The following is an 18,226-nucleotide window of genomic DNA, read 5'->3' as shown; positions in this document are numbered from 1 at the left end:
ACCCCACATTCATACCTCCATCACACCACGTACATCGGTCGCTACGAATACCTTCAGCCTAGGTTTACCGGTGAATATTTCATAATCACGTGTTATTTTGCATAATATGGCCTCCCGACACGAGCCTAAGCAGAGCCCAGCTGAGCGGCGGAAGGGCGAGTCTGTAAGTATCAACCCAAGAGAAGCCCGTCTCTCCCCAAGCTGGCTGCTGTACCCCAGATATATTCCTTGCTTTGACACTGCGATGAGTATGGCACGGGACTACTCAATTCCGCTGGGTCATGGTTCGCGCAGAGTAGCACAAGCAGGGGAAACGGGCTTCTTGTAGCACGAAGGCGATCGCATCGTACTCTAGACGGATTAACCATTGAGGCTCCAGACGACGTACTCAGGCTAATGTACATACCAGGCGCTCAGCGAATTCGCCGACTACGTCCAGAAACAACAGGCGCTGCGCCGACCGCCAGGCCAGACCCCCGCCGTCCTCGAACACCACGATGAGCTGAGCATCCTCGACGAGCTCGGCCTCTCCGATGACAACAAGGCGCACATCCGTCTAAAGACGCTCCTTACCGACCACGCCGAAGAGAACGTCGCAGCGCTCGCTGAGCATATCCAGGGGCGCCTGGCCGAGGGCCATGGGGAGGCTCTGTTCGATGTTGGCCTGGAAGACAGCGGTGACTCCATGGGCTTCAATGAGGAGCAGTGGAAGTTTGCCTTGGAGAGGATACAAGTTGCCTGCGAGAAGATCAAAGCCGACTATAAGATGCTCATGACGCGGAACGTTGGTGGTGACGTCGAAGTCGGACCTCGCAATGCGAAGGAGCTTGGCTTAAGCGGCAAGATGATCTTGCGACAACAGCCGCAGAGTGTCGACGATGTGATAGAGACGCGGATAGCGGTTGTAGGAAATGGTGAGTGTCTCCCGGCGCAATTGAGAATATACACTGACAATTGACAGTCGACGCTGGCAAAAGTACCATGCTCGGTGTCCTCGTTAAAGGCGGCCTCGACGATGGCCGCGGAAAAGCGCGCGTCAACCTCTTCCGCCACAAACACGAAATCGAGAGTGGTCGAACCAGCTCAGTCGGCATGGAGATAATGGGCTTTGACAGCAAGAGCGAAGTCGTTGTGTCGAACGTCGCAGGTCGAAAACTTACTTGGGAAGAGATTGGACGGCGATCCGCCAAGGTCATCAGCTTCACTGATCTCGCTGGTCACGAGAGATACCTGCGGACTACCGTCTTTGGGCTGCTGTCAAGCGAGCCTAACTACTGTCTGTTGATGATCGCGGCAAACAACGGTTTAGTGGGCATGAGTAAAGAGCATCTCGGAATCGCACTTGCGCTCAACGTCCCCGTCATGGTCGTTATCACCAAAATCGACATTTGTCCGCCACAGATCCTTGAACAGACTATAACTCAGCTGTCCAAGATCCTCAAATCTCCAGGAGCGCGAAAGATACCGGTATTCATCAACAATAGGGAGGAGTGCATCACCACCGCTACCCAATTTGTGTCGAGTCGCATATGTCCCATCTTCCAAGTGTCCAATGTCACTGGTCACAACCTGGACCTAGTGCGCATGTTCCTCAACGCACTACCGCATCACGGCAATTACGACGCCTCTGCTCCTCTGGAGTTCCACGTCAACGACACATTCTCGGTCCCTTTCGTTGGCACTGTGGTTTCAGGTGTTGTCAAGTCTGGTGAGATACATTCTGGCGACACAGTTTTGATCGGTCCCGACAGTCTTGGCCAGTTCCAAACGACAAAGGTGCGTTCCGTCGAGCGCAAACGAATACAAGTTCCAGGATGCTCTGCTGGCCAGTCCGCTAGTCTCGCGCTGCGCAACGTTCGGCGGAAAGATGTGCGAAAAGGCATGGTCGTTTTGCACAAGGCTGAGAAGCCTGATCCAACAACTGGGATATTACCATCCCCGAAAGTGTACCGCGAGTTCGTTGCCGAAGTCTTGATCTTGTCGCACGCGACGACTATCAAAACCAAGTACCAGGCTATGCTACACGTTGGACCAGTGTCCCAGACCTGCGCCATCATCGACATCGACCGCCAGTACATCCGCACCGGTGACCGAGCACAGGTAGCCTTCCGCTTCGTACAGCGACCGGAGTATTTGACTGTCGGCGATCGGATACTATTCCGTGAGGGCAGGACGAAAGGATTGGGTATTGTCAAGAGAGTCGGTTATGACTCGAAGCATCCGCTGAACCCGGAGTTGCACAAAGACGACAAGAAGAAGGACAGCCAACTGGACGGGAAGAAGATGGAAGCCTCATGACGGGTTAGAACGTAGAAGTCAACATAGATCTCATGACCTGCTTGAGCAATCGCATTAGAAGATTGGTCGACGTCACGTAATCAACGCGCTAGAGACTAGCTGTCATGAATGATATAATGGTTCGAATTCGCATGAGAAAATCCCAGCTGGGACCCAACTTTGCTGTGTCAGCTGTACTGGTGGTGCCAGTATTTCACATGATAGCGGCTGTTGGCGCTCAAGCATGGTATTTGATACGCTTGGTTCGAGGTGGCGCAACGTGTTGAAGATCGCGGTGCTGACAGCCGCGTATCGATAACAGTGTCGCAACGGCGCAACTACTGTGGCCTCATTCGAAGCTTCTGAGCAACACAGCGGCGCCTGTCTTAACTCACAAACCTCTTCATCATATTCTTCATCTCACATGCGAACTTTGAAGTAATCCATCCATGTTAAGATCAACTAGCCGCGATCAGGAGGATCGCAGCACAACGCGGGCGGACTGCCGCACACTGCGACGGCACCTGAGAGCATCGCCACGTTTTTCGTGATTCAAGCAGACCTGAAAACCACTGTGGGATTCTGGAAATTTTTTATTCTCCCACGATGGCAACTACACACCCCGCACAGTCGACGCTGTACCCCAAGATCACGACACACATCCCTGAGATCATCGAGCAGCTGCGGCGCTTGAACCGCGATCCTGCCCATCCAGAAGCAAACATTACTGTGGACCCAGTACCTTTCGTGGGTACTGTCAAACTTCATGGCACGCATGCAGACATACTCGTGTACCCTGACGATCGCATCGTCTTCCAGTCACGCAACATAACTGGTTTGTCCGTCGCAAAAGATAATCAAGGATTTGCGTCACATATGTCAGAGAAGACCGAGGCCATACTGGGACTGCGAGACGTGTATCTGGCACGATGGAAAGAGCTAAACCCTAGCAAAACAGTCGAAGGAGACTCGCCCATCGTGATAGCCGGTGAATGGATAGGCGAGAAGATCCAAAAAGACGTCGCCATCGCACAACTATCACGCCGCTTCGTCATAGTCTCGGTTAACATCAACGCTGCATGGCAGAAGAACGAAGAATACAGCGATATCTGCTTGCCGGACTACGATATCTACAACGCCTCTAGAGCTGGCCTCTTCCATACAAAACTCTACCCTGACGACTACGAACGCACAGTATCAGAAGTCGAACGCATGACCGAAAGAGTCGCCGCTCACTGTCCTTTCGCATCTTCCTTCAGGATATCTGGCCTGGGCGAAGGCATCGTCTGGAAACCCGTACCTACCCAGTACAACGGCGACACTTCTCTCTGGTTCAAAAGCAAAGGAGGAAAGTTCAAGCCTACATTCTTCCGCGTTCCAAAACAACATGAAGGCGCCGATATCATCAAAGAGCGTAGAACAGCAGCCGCAGCCGTGGCAGTTGCATGGTGCTCGCAGCAGCGGTTAGAGCAAGGCTGGGATGTGTTACGCGAGAAAGGTGTTGAGCGCGATGTGAGAGCACTAGGTGACTTTTTGAAGTGGATACAACATGATATTTTGGAAGAAGAGAACAGCCATATCAAGAAGCATGGGGTGGATGAGGCGACGTTGAAGATTGAGATTGCTAAGATTGCTAAGCCTTGGTATCGGGCAAAGCTTAGGGAAGAGGATGCCTCGTGATGTCTAACAAACGGAAGATGTTCATCCGGAAGAGGCTTTCTGAAGACGATTGCAGACGATAAATTAAAATTGGGGAAGGTTTGTGCTCTCACGAGGAAAGCCGCAAACTTCCGACCCGGAGCTTATTAAAAGATATCTTGTCTTGGGCCGAGTAATCTTACCACTCGCTGAAAGTGCTACTTCAGTAGCGACAAAGAATTTCCATCGTATTTTGAGTTTCAATAAAGTCCGAGAAACGCAGGTCTACCATACCGATCAACGACACATGTCTGCGGCGACAGAAGATGCTTTGGCCGAAAAGAGGCCACAGATGCCCGAAAAATACACCTGGCTTCGCAAAGCTGATTCCCTCCAGGAAGGTTGCTGCGTCAGCCTGTGTGTCCCCACCTCCGCCATTGATGAAGCGCGTTCCAAAATGGCTGAGGGTGACCCAGAGGATGACCCAGAGGATTCAGTCGTCGATGCTGTTCTCAAGCGCGTCGTTGCAATAAAGATTCCCGGGAAAGACTCTAAGCAGCCTACCATGCATCACGAAGCACGTGTTCTCGACGACATACGCCGTCAAGCGTATCCTCGCAGCGGCGGTGCGCACTGCATCGAGCTATTAGACCACTACGACATGGACGCCATGGACCGGGGAGAACCAGGTTGGCTAGTCATGGCAAGCTCATCGGTATGCTGTGACCTTGACGCACTCTACAATTTCGATATCGGGAATAAGCTTGAAAAGGCTTTGCTCTGGCTCATGATTGCGCATGTCTACGAAGCAGTCTATTTCCTACACCGCAATTGCGACCCGCCCATTACACATGGCGATATCACTTTCGAAGCCATCCTTGTCAGCTGTCCCTACGAAAAAGGGAAGAACGGCAAGAGTGCGATTGCCAAACGCCCAAAAATCAGCCTGATAAGTTTTTCAGAGAGCGAGATGCATGATCCTAACGGCTCTCCAGATGATGTTGGACGCAAGGCTCGGGCAGAGGAAGAAGATGTCGAAAATCTGGACTCTGCGATCCAAAGACTTGTCAAACGTTGCTACGAGGGTTACGAACAGGGTTTTGTAGGAAAAGGAAAGGCGACATATAGCATAACAAAGAAAGTTTGGAAAGATGATACCCCAGAAGAGGTGAAGAGGTTTATGGCGAAGGACGTACAGGGTTTGAATGGCTTATGGGCTGATATTGGGAAGTTTGCCAAGGAGCAGTTGGAAGATGTTAGTGATGAGGAGTGGGAGGAGCTGAGGGACTCGATCATTGAGGTCACTGAATCGGAAGGAAAGTTGAGCGATATTGTCACGGACCTTCTAAAGGGTCAGCCTGTGGAGGATTAGGTGGCCAGCCCAAGATTATCATGATATTGAGAGACGATTAGATGTTGGTAACGAGCGTTTTCTCATCTGCTACAGATTTTGCATCACATAGTGATGTGCTCATTGTGTGCTTACGCTCCTACAACTTTTCCTATTTAGATCTCTCAACACGTATAAACAAGCTTCACTGTGTATGTTCTGCTCGAAAACTTGCACGTGTTCTCCTCACTATCTACTAGGCTCAGTGGTTTGACTTTTGTTTCTCAAACGTCCAAACCCACTCCAGACAACGCCCGTTCCCTTGTGTGTACTCCCTCATATATCCACTCCGCTTGCACCCGGGAATTACCAGCTCAGCCGCACGAGAGAGCTCCTTCTTCCAAGCATCTAAGTAATGATCTTCCAGACGCCTAGCTTTATTTGCGCTGTCGGTCTCCCCTCGCAAACTCCAATACCACACAAGCATTTTAGTATCATCAACAACGCCAACGAGGTGCACCTGGAGACGACGAAGCTCAGTGTGGCTAGATAAAATCTCGAGGCCAGAGAGGTTAAAGGTAAAGTCTGCCGCGCTGTTGGCAGCTAGTCGCTCATTGGTTGGGCGGACGAGTTTGATACAAACAGTGTCGAGCGGAGTCGATACATTAGCTGTCGCAGCGCTTCTATTGATCTCAGCCCGTGCTACTTCGCTGAGCCGGTAGACTCGCTTCACGTCATCGAAGATCATCGGCCAGTCGCACTGGATGAAGATCTCGTGCGTATGGCATTCTGATGGAGCGATGGCGTCTAAGATATAGCTTTGGGGATGTGTATCTAATATCCGGTTATCCAGGTGCCACGTTGACTTCTGGTGTAGCTGCCGGATGCCTTCGCGCATCATTTGCTTGTTGGTAAGAAGCCATGGGATTTTGTCAACAGCAGATGGTGCTTCAACCGAGTCGTGCCTTCGGTCATAGGTTACCTTGTAGTCTTTGGTATCATACCGCTGGACAAAGGTCTTTCTATCGCTCCAGAGGTAGTCGTAGATGATATCGCGGACTTCGGTTGGTAAGGTATTGAAAAACGGAGAATTCGACATTGGAGCGGTCGATGATTTTGATTTTCGATATGCTGTCGAAGACCCTAGTTAACATTCGCTTCGATTCTTGACGGAGTTGAGAGACTGGAGCAGAGACTTAGGCGAACTATGATCGTGAGATCTAATGGGGCTAGGCATTGTATATATCGGTAAAGGGAGCACCATGAATGCACTGTCCAACGGTGTGGCCCAGCAACACAGCGTGAATTGCGCATTGATGGCCGTGCACACAAAGGTAGCGCAGAAATCGGTCGTATGAATTATAGGTACTGGGTAGTCGAGTAGTCAGGGTGGCGGCTTCGATGCCGAACCCATAGCGAATCTGACGTTTGGCGACGATTGAAGCCATTGAATGGATGCAGCTTACTCCAATTGCAGAACAGACGGATGGCGCAGCCTAGGGAGTAGTTACCTACATATGTAAATGATATCCTCACTGATAGTTGTGTAGCAAAGAATATATTCACACAAGTAGTGGACTGCCAGCCCTTGCTTCGGGTTAGCATCTGCATTCCGGTGTCTTCGAAGCCCGCAGGCAGGAACGATCAACTCCAGTCTCGAAAGATTGCTGAGAACCCTCGGAGTCAGTCGTGGACAAGATGAAATCTCCATGGAAATCCAAATCTGCGTGCTTCTTGTCGAAAATGCCTGGTCGCTGTCAAACTCTTTTCGACTCCAAAATCAAACGCAGATGTACACCAAGCGAGAGGGATGAAAGTGTAGATGAGAATGTAGCCGTGAGTGACCGAAGTTGAGTGAGAAAGCGCACGAGTTCGATGTGCCAGCGTCGCCATCTATCACGGAGATGATGGTAGGAAGAAGGTGCGGAAGTCGCGACTTCGAGCTGGCCATTCTTGGTGCCGCAATGACGTTTCCCACGCGCACCGACCAACCTCGCCAAACGCGAACCTGTCGCGTCCTCACGTCGCGTCAGCTACGCCACCCAGCCCTGTCCCCGCACGGAGAAGACATGAGTAACACTGTTCGCGACATCACAAACAATGACCTTTATCGAGAATGAGCATGTCCATCTCACACAGTGCAAGACATCCGAAGACACGAAGAGAGGATTGTAATCTTTATGATTTGATACTAGGACTCCACGACAGAGTTTACAGGAAAACTATCTACTTCAATACCTCCAGGACACCAGTTCTCGCGACGCTATGATACAAAAGACAAAACAATGAAAGAGCTCTGCCTGCTACACCGTCTAAAACCCAGTATTTACAAATGAAACAAAGGGAACGCCAAATAATGCTAGTGATGATGATGCAGAACAAAAAGGAAAAGAGTGGTTTTAGGGAAGTTTCTAGTTCCCCCTACCGAGCAACTTCTTGCCTAGAGCCTTCGCTTTCTTCGTTTTCGGACCATCGGTGTCTTCTTCCATGACGCTGCCTTCTCGTCCACTCATACCACTGATGCCACTAACACCGGTCGCCACACTCGCAGCTCGCATGCTGGCTGCGCCGCTACCGGCTCTGCCTCGCATGTGTCCGGCGAAAGGTGCGCTGACACCAGCGATGTGTTTACTCAAGCTATGAATGAGATTCGCATGTACTGGCTCTGTGTTGTCTACTCTTGACAGCTCATCAGCAAAGGCGCGACCGTCGTCGACGTCTTCGGGGCCTAGTCCGTTGCTGTGATGATTCAAGCCACCCATGATGGAACCGTGTGTTGAGCGTGCTTGATTGGAAGTTGAAGGTGGTTTTGAGGATTGGAGAGACGAGCCTTCTTCCGAGACGGTGCTGATGAGACTACCTTGGCGGCCGGATGCGAAAGAACGGCGGGGCATGCGCTCTTCGGCTGAGAGGTCGGAGCCGCCGGGGGAGTGGTCGCGCATCGAGTTTGAATCGGTGCCGGAGAGATCGGGAGAGGTGTTGAGCATCGTGCTACTGTTGGCGAGCTGTCTCAGGCGCGACTGTGCTTTTGCTGAAGGTCGATGGTGCGAGATCTTGTTGCCAACGATTGTACCGGCGTGAGAGAGGAGCGCCCTCAGGACGTCTTTCTTGAGCTGTGTGACGAGGTCGAGGTTAGACCATGTCTTGTTGCGGTACTCAATTGTTGGCATCCTGAAGACTAGATCGTGTACATCTTCAAAGTTGCGTGTGCTCTTGCCCTTGTAGGAAAGACACAGTACCATGGACGGGATCTTGAAGTAAGCGACTGTCATGTACTCGCTCGCACGACTCATCATCTCAGTCAGATCATCACTTCTGGCTTCCTTCTTGTTCGTTTTCTTCTCCGCCAGATTGGTGCCGGTGCGGTAGAGTGCAAAGCGTTTTGCAGTTCGATCAGACTCGTTCAGAGTCTGGCTTGAGTTGGTAGTACTCGACCGGACGGAGCTTGGTCTTGTGGAGGTATTGGAGCTGTTTCCCAATGTAGGTACCACCAATGCGGAGCTCGGGTGAAGAGTGCGACGAAGCTCTGTACCACTACGAGAAGGGTTGTTGTCTTTGAAGAAACGGAAATAGTGAGCGCTTGGGCGCTTAACCAAACTCTTCCTCTTTGCGTCAGACTTCTGTACTGGATCGGGCAGCTGAAGTGTGGGCGTAAGTCGTTGTTTGAGCGCCTCCACAGCGCCGTCATCGGCTGAAAGCGAGGCGCTCATACTTGTCGCTCCAGAGATGATGCTATTGGTTTCTTCGTCTTCCTCATCCTGAGTCGGCAGAGTATGCTTGAGTAAGAAGGGCGACGAGTTCGCAGTCTTGCTGTCACCGTACGTAGGGAAGACATATTGCAATAGCTTCTTGCCGATCTGGTACTCCAACTGCACCTTTAGTGGATACAACTCAACTTCAAAGTGCTCTACGACAGGGATACCAGCGATCGATTCAAGCGCCACAAAGTACACCTTGAGGCATTTGGCGTTTTCCGGAAGAGTCTGATCTTGCTCCAGGAAAGGTGAAATCATCTCTGGGTATAGGGCGTTAGGTAGCAGGTTCAGACCTCGCACTTGCTCAATCTCCAAAGAGTTCGAGTTGGATCCATCGTTGTTGTCTGTGCGGTCGAATGCGACGTTCTTCAGTTGGAATTCTGCTAGTGACTCTGCGCCTTCGCGAAGCAGATGCCAAACGATGTCTGATGCAGAGACATACATCCGTAAAAGGCCAGTTGAATCTCTTGCTTGAGCACGATCGTCTTGCTTGCGTTGTGCGGTCGTGATCGCCTTCATGACGAAGAAGAGCTCGTCCTCGTAGACAGCCAAGTCTTTCTCAACTTCAATCCTGTCTTCCCAACCTTGCTTGTCCAGGTATTTCTCGTTGATCTGGAAGACATTTTTGATCTCTTCTAATTGCTGGATACGCTCTTGAAGACCCATGACTAGCTTTGGAGCTCCTGCGAGATCGGTGAAGTCGGAAGCAAGCATAATCTTCTCAAGTCGCTCATTACGCGTCTTTTCCAAAGGCTCGTGGTACAGCAAAAGATCTAATACGATGACGTACATCGCATAGTACTGCCTGGAATCGCACAGGGCCCGCACGTGTGGGAAGTCCACCCATAGATGGTCAATACGGCTCTCCATGTTGTCAGCAGATGTGGCCGAGTCGGCAGCCGAGACATCGTCGTTGTACTTCAGGCGCAGCGCGTTGTGCTTGTCGTAGCGCATGCTGGCTGAAGTTCGCTGTACTACCCGCTGGAAGCCGAATGGATTGCTATGGAACTCGAACATGACCTCGAAAGGTACCCATGGTGGCCACGCTGAGCCAGCTGGCGTTCCGTACATGCTTCCGGAGTACATGTGGATATCCTCCGGACTGCTAAAGGTCTTTGAGTTGGTGACGAAGATTTGCAAGCTGTCCATAGCTGCGATGAACCTTCGTTGAACGAGACCCGAGACCTCGTCCATGACACGGTCCTTGTCCATGATTTGTAGAACCTTGAGCTGCATGCCTTTGGCCGTGACAAGTACCGCAGACTTGGTGTCTTTCTCGCTCTGCAATTGGATCTGCGGTGCAATCAAACGTACGAGATACGAGTTCTGAGAGACATAGTCGTCCGCGACATCTTCATCCGCTTTTGTCGGATTCGCATGTGAAGGGTCACCAGCACCGTTGGATGCACCGTTGGTGCTCTTGCTTTTAGCGTCTTCCTCATCAGCGTCGACAAAATTCCTGCCGTCGCGAAGCAACTGCTCGATTGTTTCGTCAATATCCAGTCCGGCCTCGTTGTCGCCAGCCATGGGTGTTTCGTCAGGTCCAGATGTAGATGGTCCACGAGACTTATTCTGCTCTTCAACAACATCGAGTATGAACTTTACTGCCCTTCGTGACATGTAGTAGACGAATCCTCGACGTTGACTGACTTGGTGTATGTAGCGGAGTATGATGTTCCGTAGGGAGTTGCCCCACTTCAGGTGGATGTTGTGAATGATGAATCGGTTGTTGAAGTCATTGGTGAAGTCCGTGATAGGGTTAGGAGGCGCATCGGCGTGCTTGTGTTCAGGGTCGATAGCATTTTGAGCTTCGTCTGCTTCAAAATACTCATCTTCTGTGTCGGTATCAGGCTCTGCGACAGTGGTGTCTGGTGAAGACGCGGCAGTTTCTAGCCGCTCCAGCAGACTAGCATGCATCGTAGAGAGGAATTCTAGTTTCCGTTGAAGGAACTGGGAATGATTACGCAGAGCCTCAAGACGGCGTTGCGACTCTTGTTGCATGTCTGACGTCTCACGAACGACTTTTAATTCTTGATCGTTGATTGCATGCTGGTTAAGAGCAACCTGCTCTTTCACACGTTCAATCCGTTGCTCAATCAATTGACATTGTACCCGACGTGGGTCATTCCTTGCCGAAATGACACAATGATGAGTCGGCTCGTTACCGAATGCGCTCTTGCGGTGTTTGTCGCCCGAAATGTTGTTGGCATGATCGGTTTGACGGAAGTACGTAAATCGTGGCGCGAATGCTAGCGGCAGAATCTGTGTTTCCGGATGCCGGCGTGACGGCAAGATCCAGCCAAGTTCAATGAAGTCGTCCATATCGACCCAGCCTAGATCGTTGTCGGGAATCGTAAACTTCGACAAGTCGGCTGTTAGATACTCCTGGTTGTAGCTAGCGAGATCATCCGCGGTGGCGTTATCAACATCTTCAGAGCCTGTTCCTGCAATGCTTGCAGACACCGCTCGAATGTCTGTCCGGATGAGGTCAAGCTGTACTTGATTGATGCGCATACCAGTCGTCTTGTTTTGCCTGCTGTTTTGTTGGCCTTCAGGCGCTTGGACCAAAGTTCGGAATTCTTCGCGGCGCTGATGGAGATCGAACATGAAACTGTCGAGACGGGCCTTCAGTCCAGTGGCGGCCACAACGCCTGCACCATAGTCTTCCGCATCTTTGTGCTTGTAGATATGGCTCATGTACAGAGGCGATAGCAAGAGATTGTACTTGATGGTTGCAAGGTGCCGCCCGAATTTCTTGCTAGACTTCTCTACTCCTGGCCACAGCTTGCCCTGGCGTACGGGCAATGACATGGCACCGGAGAACATCGACCACCAGCTGTAGAAGTGTGTGAAGAAGCGTGGTGAGAGATGCACACTGTTGTAGGTCTTTGATGGTTCTAAGTTGGCGACAGACCATTCTCGATCGTATGGAGCAGCGATGGCGATAGACATGTGGATGTGGTGACTGCGGAAGCCTCGGAAAGCGTCATACTCCTGCACGATGTCAGCAAGAGCTTCAAATTCAAGAGACGGGTTGATTACCTTTCCATTGGATGCTTTCGCATACTTTGGATTCTTGAGGGTGACACTGTAGTGGGGTATGAAGTTGAAGGAACGGCCGCCGTCGTCCAGGTTGCGCTCAAATACCAGTCCGGCAACCCAACGCACATTACCGTTCAATTTCATTACTGTTTTCTTGAAGACGGCTCTCTGCCTACGACTAGACATGCTCGATGCAGTATCTGGACGGGCCACAGCTTCAGTCTCCGCGTCGTGACGAGCAAAGTGATTGAGATCCGGAATGGCGAGCACGTAGCTTCCGCTCTTGACGATCATGAAGTTTTTAGGGTCTTCGTCCTCAGCAATGCTGAGTTGCACGTCGTTTTGCCAGCACATGACAAAGCCCGCACCGTGACCTGTGACCATGTACGGATCGCGTGAACCTGCATTCCGTTAATAGAGTGATTATACACGATGTGTTGTGTCTTACCTTTGAGAATCAAATGGACGTCGCCATCGCCCTTCCACGACACGTTGATGCGCGAGTGGAAGGTCAACCTAATCTTGTCCCAGAATCCAACCCTCTCTGAGGGGTCTACAGCTGGCTTTGTGAAATTCTCAATGATTTGCATCATATCTTGGATTGCTGGCTGGTACGACGTGCCCCAAGTGATCCTTGTCGGGTATGCTGAGTTGATATCGATCGCCATGTCAGAGTAAGTCTTCACGGGCGCCACGGTCCGACGAACGTCTACCGCATATCCACGCGTGAGTTCGCCTGCAGAATTCCGCTCCTGAGGCACGACAACGACTCGGCTGACGCGGGAAGACTCGACGTCCCTAAACTCTTCTGCTATCACGAAATCTGTCTTCATCAGGACGCTCGGTAGCCGGGACGACTGTATATTGCCGATAGCCGGGAAGTGCAATAGCGGTAGCGGATAATCGCGAAGGTGGATCTTGGCTTCTCCCATCTGTATTTGGACGTGCATCGGGATCAAAAGAGCGTACTGAGTATCAAATGGCATACCTTTGCCGACACGGTGCAGGAAGCGCGGGTACTCCGAAATGGGGAACGAGGGCTTGTCAATGACAATCTCCAGGTCGCTGACAGCCAGCGCCATCAGGGCTGGGCGTTGCGAGACAGCAAGAATGGTTTCCTTCTGCTCAATGTCATCTGGCAGCTCATCTAAGCCCCAGAATGTTGAGCGGATGTCGTTCATGGATCGATTCTGAGTTGCCATTGCAAAATCGATACGCTTTTTCCACGTCTGGGCGTTCAGGCGGTTCAGCTTCACGCGCGCGTCCTGTACTGATGTTTCATATGACCCACTAAGACCGCTAAAACCATCCTTGTTATACCGCATAGGATGGTCTGAACGTCCCCTTTCTGGTGAGCTATGTCCACTCGAGTCCGCACTCTTCGTGCGCCGGTGGAACCTAAGCTCCTTGTCCCTCTTCTTAATCTTGTTCCGGCCCCGAGGATCATGTGCCGATCTTGCGCGATAACGCGTACCGCCTCGTTGTTCGTCTTGCTGTTGTAATTTCCGCACTTTGAGATCAAAGGCGTGTTCACGAGCAAGTCTCTGCTTCTGCTCCATGAGTCCAATGCGGTAGATGGTTCCGAGCTTCCATTCAAAGGCGTTGTCTTCTAGTTCAAAGAGAACAGCCCGGCTTCGGAGGGATATCTTTGGTACGATCTTGGGACCCTCGGCTTCTTTGTCCAGTACGTACTCATTAGTTCCAGTCTTGAAGCGATGATGCACTTGCTTGGCAGTCTTCGCAACGTTCGCGACGTTGTCAAAGATTTTGTGCATGACCAGTTGATGAGGCACAGCGATTCTTATCGCGTCCGTCGCTATGTCGAAAGACTTTTCGTTCGTTACTGTGTGACCGTACCTGAGCTTGGACTGGCGATAATCCAATCGGAGAGATTTGACACTGACGATTCGACTCCAAGCGCGTTTGATGGCGGGATTCTCGGCAAATAGTCGCACTAGACGTGCCCGAAGGAAGGGACTGGCCCAGCGATGCTTTCCTGCTTCAAGTCCATAGATCTGGAGCATGAGAGGTGGATCTCCAGGCATATCTGCTTTGATCTGGAAAAAGTGAGATTTGACGTCGATCGTCACGATTTCGTTGCTAGTTGAACTGGGTGGGTCAACGAAATCCTCACCCATCGACGGTACGGACAGATGTCGTGGCGAATTGGACGAGCTTGGCTCTGGAGCCTTCGTCTTGCCCGCACCCCAATCAAAGGACCGTTGCAGGACCTGCATTGCCATGCACAAGGCAAAGTGACGATACAGCGAATAACGCAAAAAGAGGTTTTGGCTGTAAGAGTGCACGTGAAATATCGGGCCCTGTTTATCGGAAAGCGTGTGTAGAGCAATCTCCATACGGGGCAGCGACAGCGTTGGTTCTTGTTCCGATTGTTCGTCGCCCTCGATGACCAAGCCTTCCAGCCCGTAGAAATGTAACGCAAGACGTCTACCATCGGTTGGGCCGTTCAATGTTCCTTTCGGTGACTTCGGCGAAGATGGAGGTGGTGATCTAAGCAGATGCTCCTCGCGATTGATGCTTCTACTTGGTGCGCGCCGTCTTGCAGGTCTTAGATCTATGTCTTCTTCCCGCCCAGTTTTGTATTCGGCAGTCCAAGATTCCAAATGCAGAGCAACTCCTCGACTTTGTTTAGATACATCAGGATCTATTCCAGCGACGTCCACGTTGAAGTCCGATCCTTGGAGATGTACGTATGTCATCCAGGCCGGTAGTCTCCGGAGTACGTTGACGCCCTTCTTTCTGGGAGGGCTACGCCGACGGCCCATGTCCTTTGACATCTGTGTGACGATCTGCCGCAGTCCTTCACTGATTTCAGGCCGAACCATGTAGAGAGAGAAAGTTTGTGCGGTGCCCCAGACCTCCACAACTGGGTCGGGAGCCGCACTCATCTGGACCTTGACTTCGAGATAATCGGTCAGGAGCAAGTTGTGCTTCTCGATGGCTGCAGTCTGGTAGTAGAGTTGCTGTGCGTTCATACGGAACGTCGAGCTCAGTGCATAATGTAACTCGCCATCTGCAGAGTGCGATGATTCCACGTCCAAGGAAATTGAGGAAGATGCAGAGATGAGCAGATCGAACTCGTCGGCCTCATGCTTGTCGGGGTCCATTGGTGGAAGAGTGACCCTAATGACAGGCTCATGGATAGAAATTTTGATGTTTGCTTTGGGCAAGAGCCGGCGAAACAGATATCGCTTACGTTGTCTGGTTTCAGGCGGTTTGCGGTGCGACTCATAGTTGTGGAAAATGGCGAGGAGTAGTGGTAGATGCTTGGGGTCAAGATCCAGAGATGGTGATGTGACGACCAGGTTGGCGAATAGTATGTTGGTATTGCGCTCGGCGCTATCTTTGTCATTAGAGAAATGAATAGTTTTAGAAGGAAGGGTCGTGTTCAGGGTCATGGTCGCCATAGGAATGTATAGGAGGCGTTCGGGATGGCCATCGCTGTTGTCGATTCCGACAGATATGGATATGGCGGCAAGAAGAGCTTGGTGGGCAATGTCGTCGGGCGAGAAGTACATGAGATGCGCGGGACTGCGAGGATCGAGGCGGAGGAGGTCCATGCCGACTTCCTTCATGGAGAGATTAAGGTAGACCGGAGGCTCAGAGCTGTGGCCCATTTCGATCTGCTTGGTGAGGCCAAGGAAACCAATCGCGAACTGGAATTCATGGATACCGCGGAGGATAGAGCTGGCGAACTCGCGCGAATCGGACACGGTACGGACAAGGTTCTCTTCGCGGCTGTTGGGGTCGTCGAGCTCTTCCATGACATCGCTGAGCGATACTTGTGTCCGACTGCCCCGAGATCGTTTCCCAGGGACAGGCGCGCGACACTTCTGGGCCCTTTCCATGCACAGCTTGACATCGTCGAGTGGAATGAGGAGGCGACCCAGCTTGAGTGCGATGGACGCATCGCGCAGACCCTCGAGGCCTTTCTTGAGGAAACCGTGGACGTTGAGAGTGCAGTGATCCAGCAGCTCCGTCGACTCTCTGCCCTCTGGGGTGAAGAGGATGCTGCGGGCGGAGAAGAGCCATTCGGCGGGCCACTGCTCCTCGTCGGACTTGGGCTTGTGGTGGTTGAAGAGGCGACTGCGATCGACCGTCTTGCGCCGTGTGTCGACTGCGAGGTTGAGGCCGCCGACCTGGATAGAGCCCACATCGACTACGACCAGGGTGGTCGCATGCGCCACGACATCGACCTGCCTGAGCCAGTTGATGTTCCTGTGCAGACGTTTGATCTTCTCCTTGGCATCCGTCAGCCGCTTCCACGTCAGGCTTCGCGGTGTCTCGTCATCGCCCAGCTCGTCGTCCTCCGCTCCGGGTTCGGGCGTGTTCTGGCCGCTCTTGCCCTTTTGTGTAGTGCCGTTTGCCCAATGGGCCCATCCCGTCTTCTTCCGCGGCTTCTCTCCCAGCGCTTTGAGGTCGACCGTGACCTTGAGCTCGTGCAGGACGATGCTGACTACCGTGGGTTGCGCGAATGTGGGTCGATGAAGGGTGAAGCCGAGTCCGCGGATCTCGATGCGCAGGCCATCCTTGGGCGTGAAGGCAATGCGTCGCAGCCCCCGTAAGCCCAGGCGCTGTATGGAGACCCCGGTGGCTATGCGTATAAAAGCGAATAGAACAAAGGAGAGCAGGTATATGAGGAGCACGAGCCCCGCGAGGAACTGGAGGGTTGGCAGAGCCATGATGCTGCTTCAACCGTATGCCATTGACCGAGTCGAGGATTATCGAACGAGGTGGTCGCGAGTGCACGCGACGTGCCTGAGTAATGGGAGAGTCGGCCGGCGGAACATAATCGAAGGGAGCGCGGGCGCAGGGCTACGAGGGTTGCTGCATCGAGGGCGAGGGTGTACGTAGGTGAAAGCGCGGACTTAACGGTCGGGGCAGATGAAAGCGGCCAAAGCGGCAGGCCCGGATCGCGTCGCTGGGTCGTAGCGGCTGTGGCTAACGAAAAATTCAGGGCGAACAGGAGGATCTCGATCTAGCAAACTTGATGTAGGCCCTCTCCAGACGCTCTGCGGGGCTCCGTATCTGCTTCGCTTGGTGTCTTGTGCTGATGCCGTCAGATTTCCAGGTTCCCACGCTTCGTCGGCACGACATCCCTGCATCGCCAAGACGCACCCGCGTACCGGGAAGGAGCTTAAACGCTCCTGCCACGCGACTGTCACCCAACGACACATCTGCGTGCTGGCTGAGTCACACTCACGTGCCACAGGCTTGCACTGGCATGACTATCTGTTTCCGTGGTGTTAGGCCAAACGGCTTTCCGACCAAATCAATCCGACCATCCATCTAGCCAGTCGTTCCTGCCAAGCACGACCGGTCGCGGCTGTTTGCATACGTGGGACGACAGATCATGGAACCTCATCCCGCATTACGGCCGAACTGCAACGGCGTCGGGAACAAAGAGATGCTATCCTTGCGGTGGATCATTACCTTCGAACCCTTCAAAACTTCTCCAGGTTATCATTTGTACACGCACTGATCCCAGCTCTGTCGGTGAACTTGTCTGGATGATTGTCCCTCGCTGTCACCTTCCTCTGCGCGTTCAATGCGGCTTCCTCGAAGCCTCGCGCCTTCGCAACAGCTGCTCATACCCCGGTATCCGGCAGGAAGCGCGTGCAAGTAGAAAGAAGCGAGCGATGTACCTCAAACTTGGAAACGTCGCACCTCTATCACTATAGCACATCACATCGCCAAAACATGGTTAGCCACAATCCCCACGCAAATATGCATAGTGCAGCTCCGGTTGGGAGTGCAAGGAACGCGTTACCCATGATCCTTCCGCCACCCCATCCAAAAGAGTTCTCCCGCTACGCGGATCCCATGGGCTTCACCTACATATATGCATTCTCGCTGATCGACGCACAAAACATCATCTCCAACAACGACCCCAATTACCAAGCCAAGTCGCCCATCGCAGTCTTCTAGGCACGAACAGCTGATGTCGCCGACAAGCCCAGGACACCATGGCATCTTATCAACCCCGCTCTATCCGCCGCTACTGCCAAGATGTTTTGGACAGAAAATCAATGTCGCCCAGAACCCATGGTTGTTTGTCGGGAAGATTTTCGCGCGGCGTCGGGCGAGATGATCCAAAGGGAATATCAATGGCGAGATTGGCAACACAATGACGAGGCTAGGTGCTTTGTAAGGGATTCGCCAA

General features: G+C 52.3%; 4 protein-coding genes across 4 annotated transcripts; 3 read left to right on the top strand and 1 right to left on the bottom strand.

Moving 5' to 3' along the window:
• Positions 1–244: 244 nt before the first annotated feature.
• On the top strand, positions 245–958 carry J4E84_004427 (uncharacterized protein; the record flags this gene model as incomplete). The annotated part of the gene is made up of 2 exons (XM_049387032.1): positions 245–248; positions 468–958. 2 exons carry the CDS (start codon positions 245–247, stop codon positions 956–958), a joined length of 495 nt encoding a protein of 164 aa, XP_049245802.1.
• Positions 959–981: 23 nt separating this feature from the next.
• Positions 982–2,298, top strand: J4E84_004426 (uncharacterized protein; the record flags this gene model as incomplete). The annotated part of the gene is given in 2 exon segments (XM_049387031.1): positions 982–988; positions 1,004–2,298. The coding sequence occupies 2 exon segments, from the start codon at positions 982–984 to the stop codon at positions 2,296–2,298; spliced, it is 1,302 nt and encodes a 433-aa protein (XP_049245801.1).
• Positions 2,299–4,222: 1,924 nt separating this feature from the next.
• Positions 4,223–5,287, top strand: J4E84_004425 (uncharacterized protein; the record flags this gene model as incomplete). The annotated part of the gene is made up of 1 exon (XM_049387030.1): positions 4,223–5,287. The coding sequence occupies one exon, from the start codon at positions 4,223–4,225 to the stop codon at positions 5,285–5,287; it is 1,065 nt and encodes a 354-aa protein (XP_049245800.1).
• A 2,369-nt stretch (positions 5,288–7,656) lies between these two features.
• J4E84_004424 (uncharacterized protein) lies at positions 7,657–16,745 on the bottom strand (the record flags this gene model as incomplete). The annotated part of the gene is made up of 2 exons (XM_049387029.1): positions 7,657–12,443; positions 12,491–16,745. 2 exons carry the CDS (start codon positions 16,743–16,745, stop codon positions 7,657–7,659), a joined length of 9,042 nt encoding a protein of 3,013 aa, XP_049245799.1.
• Between the last annotated feature and the right edge of the window lie 1,481 nt (positions 16,746–18,226).

Source organism: Alternaria hordeiaustralica (genome assembly GCF_023758085.1).
Source record: "Alternaria hordeiaustralica strain BMP 2776 chromosome Unknown scaffold_6, whole genome shotgun sequence".
Taxonomy (NCBI): domain Eukaryota; kingdom Fungi; phylum Ascomycota; class Dothideomycetes; order Pleosporales; family Pleosporaceae; genus Alternaria; species Alternaria hordeiaustralica.
Note: the sequence above shows the minus strand (reverse complement) of the source record. Positions and strands in the feature narration are given on the sequence as shown.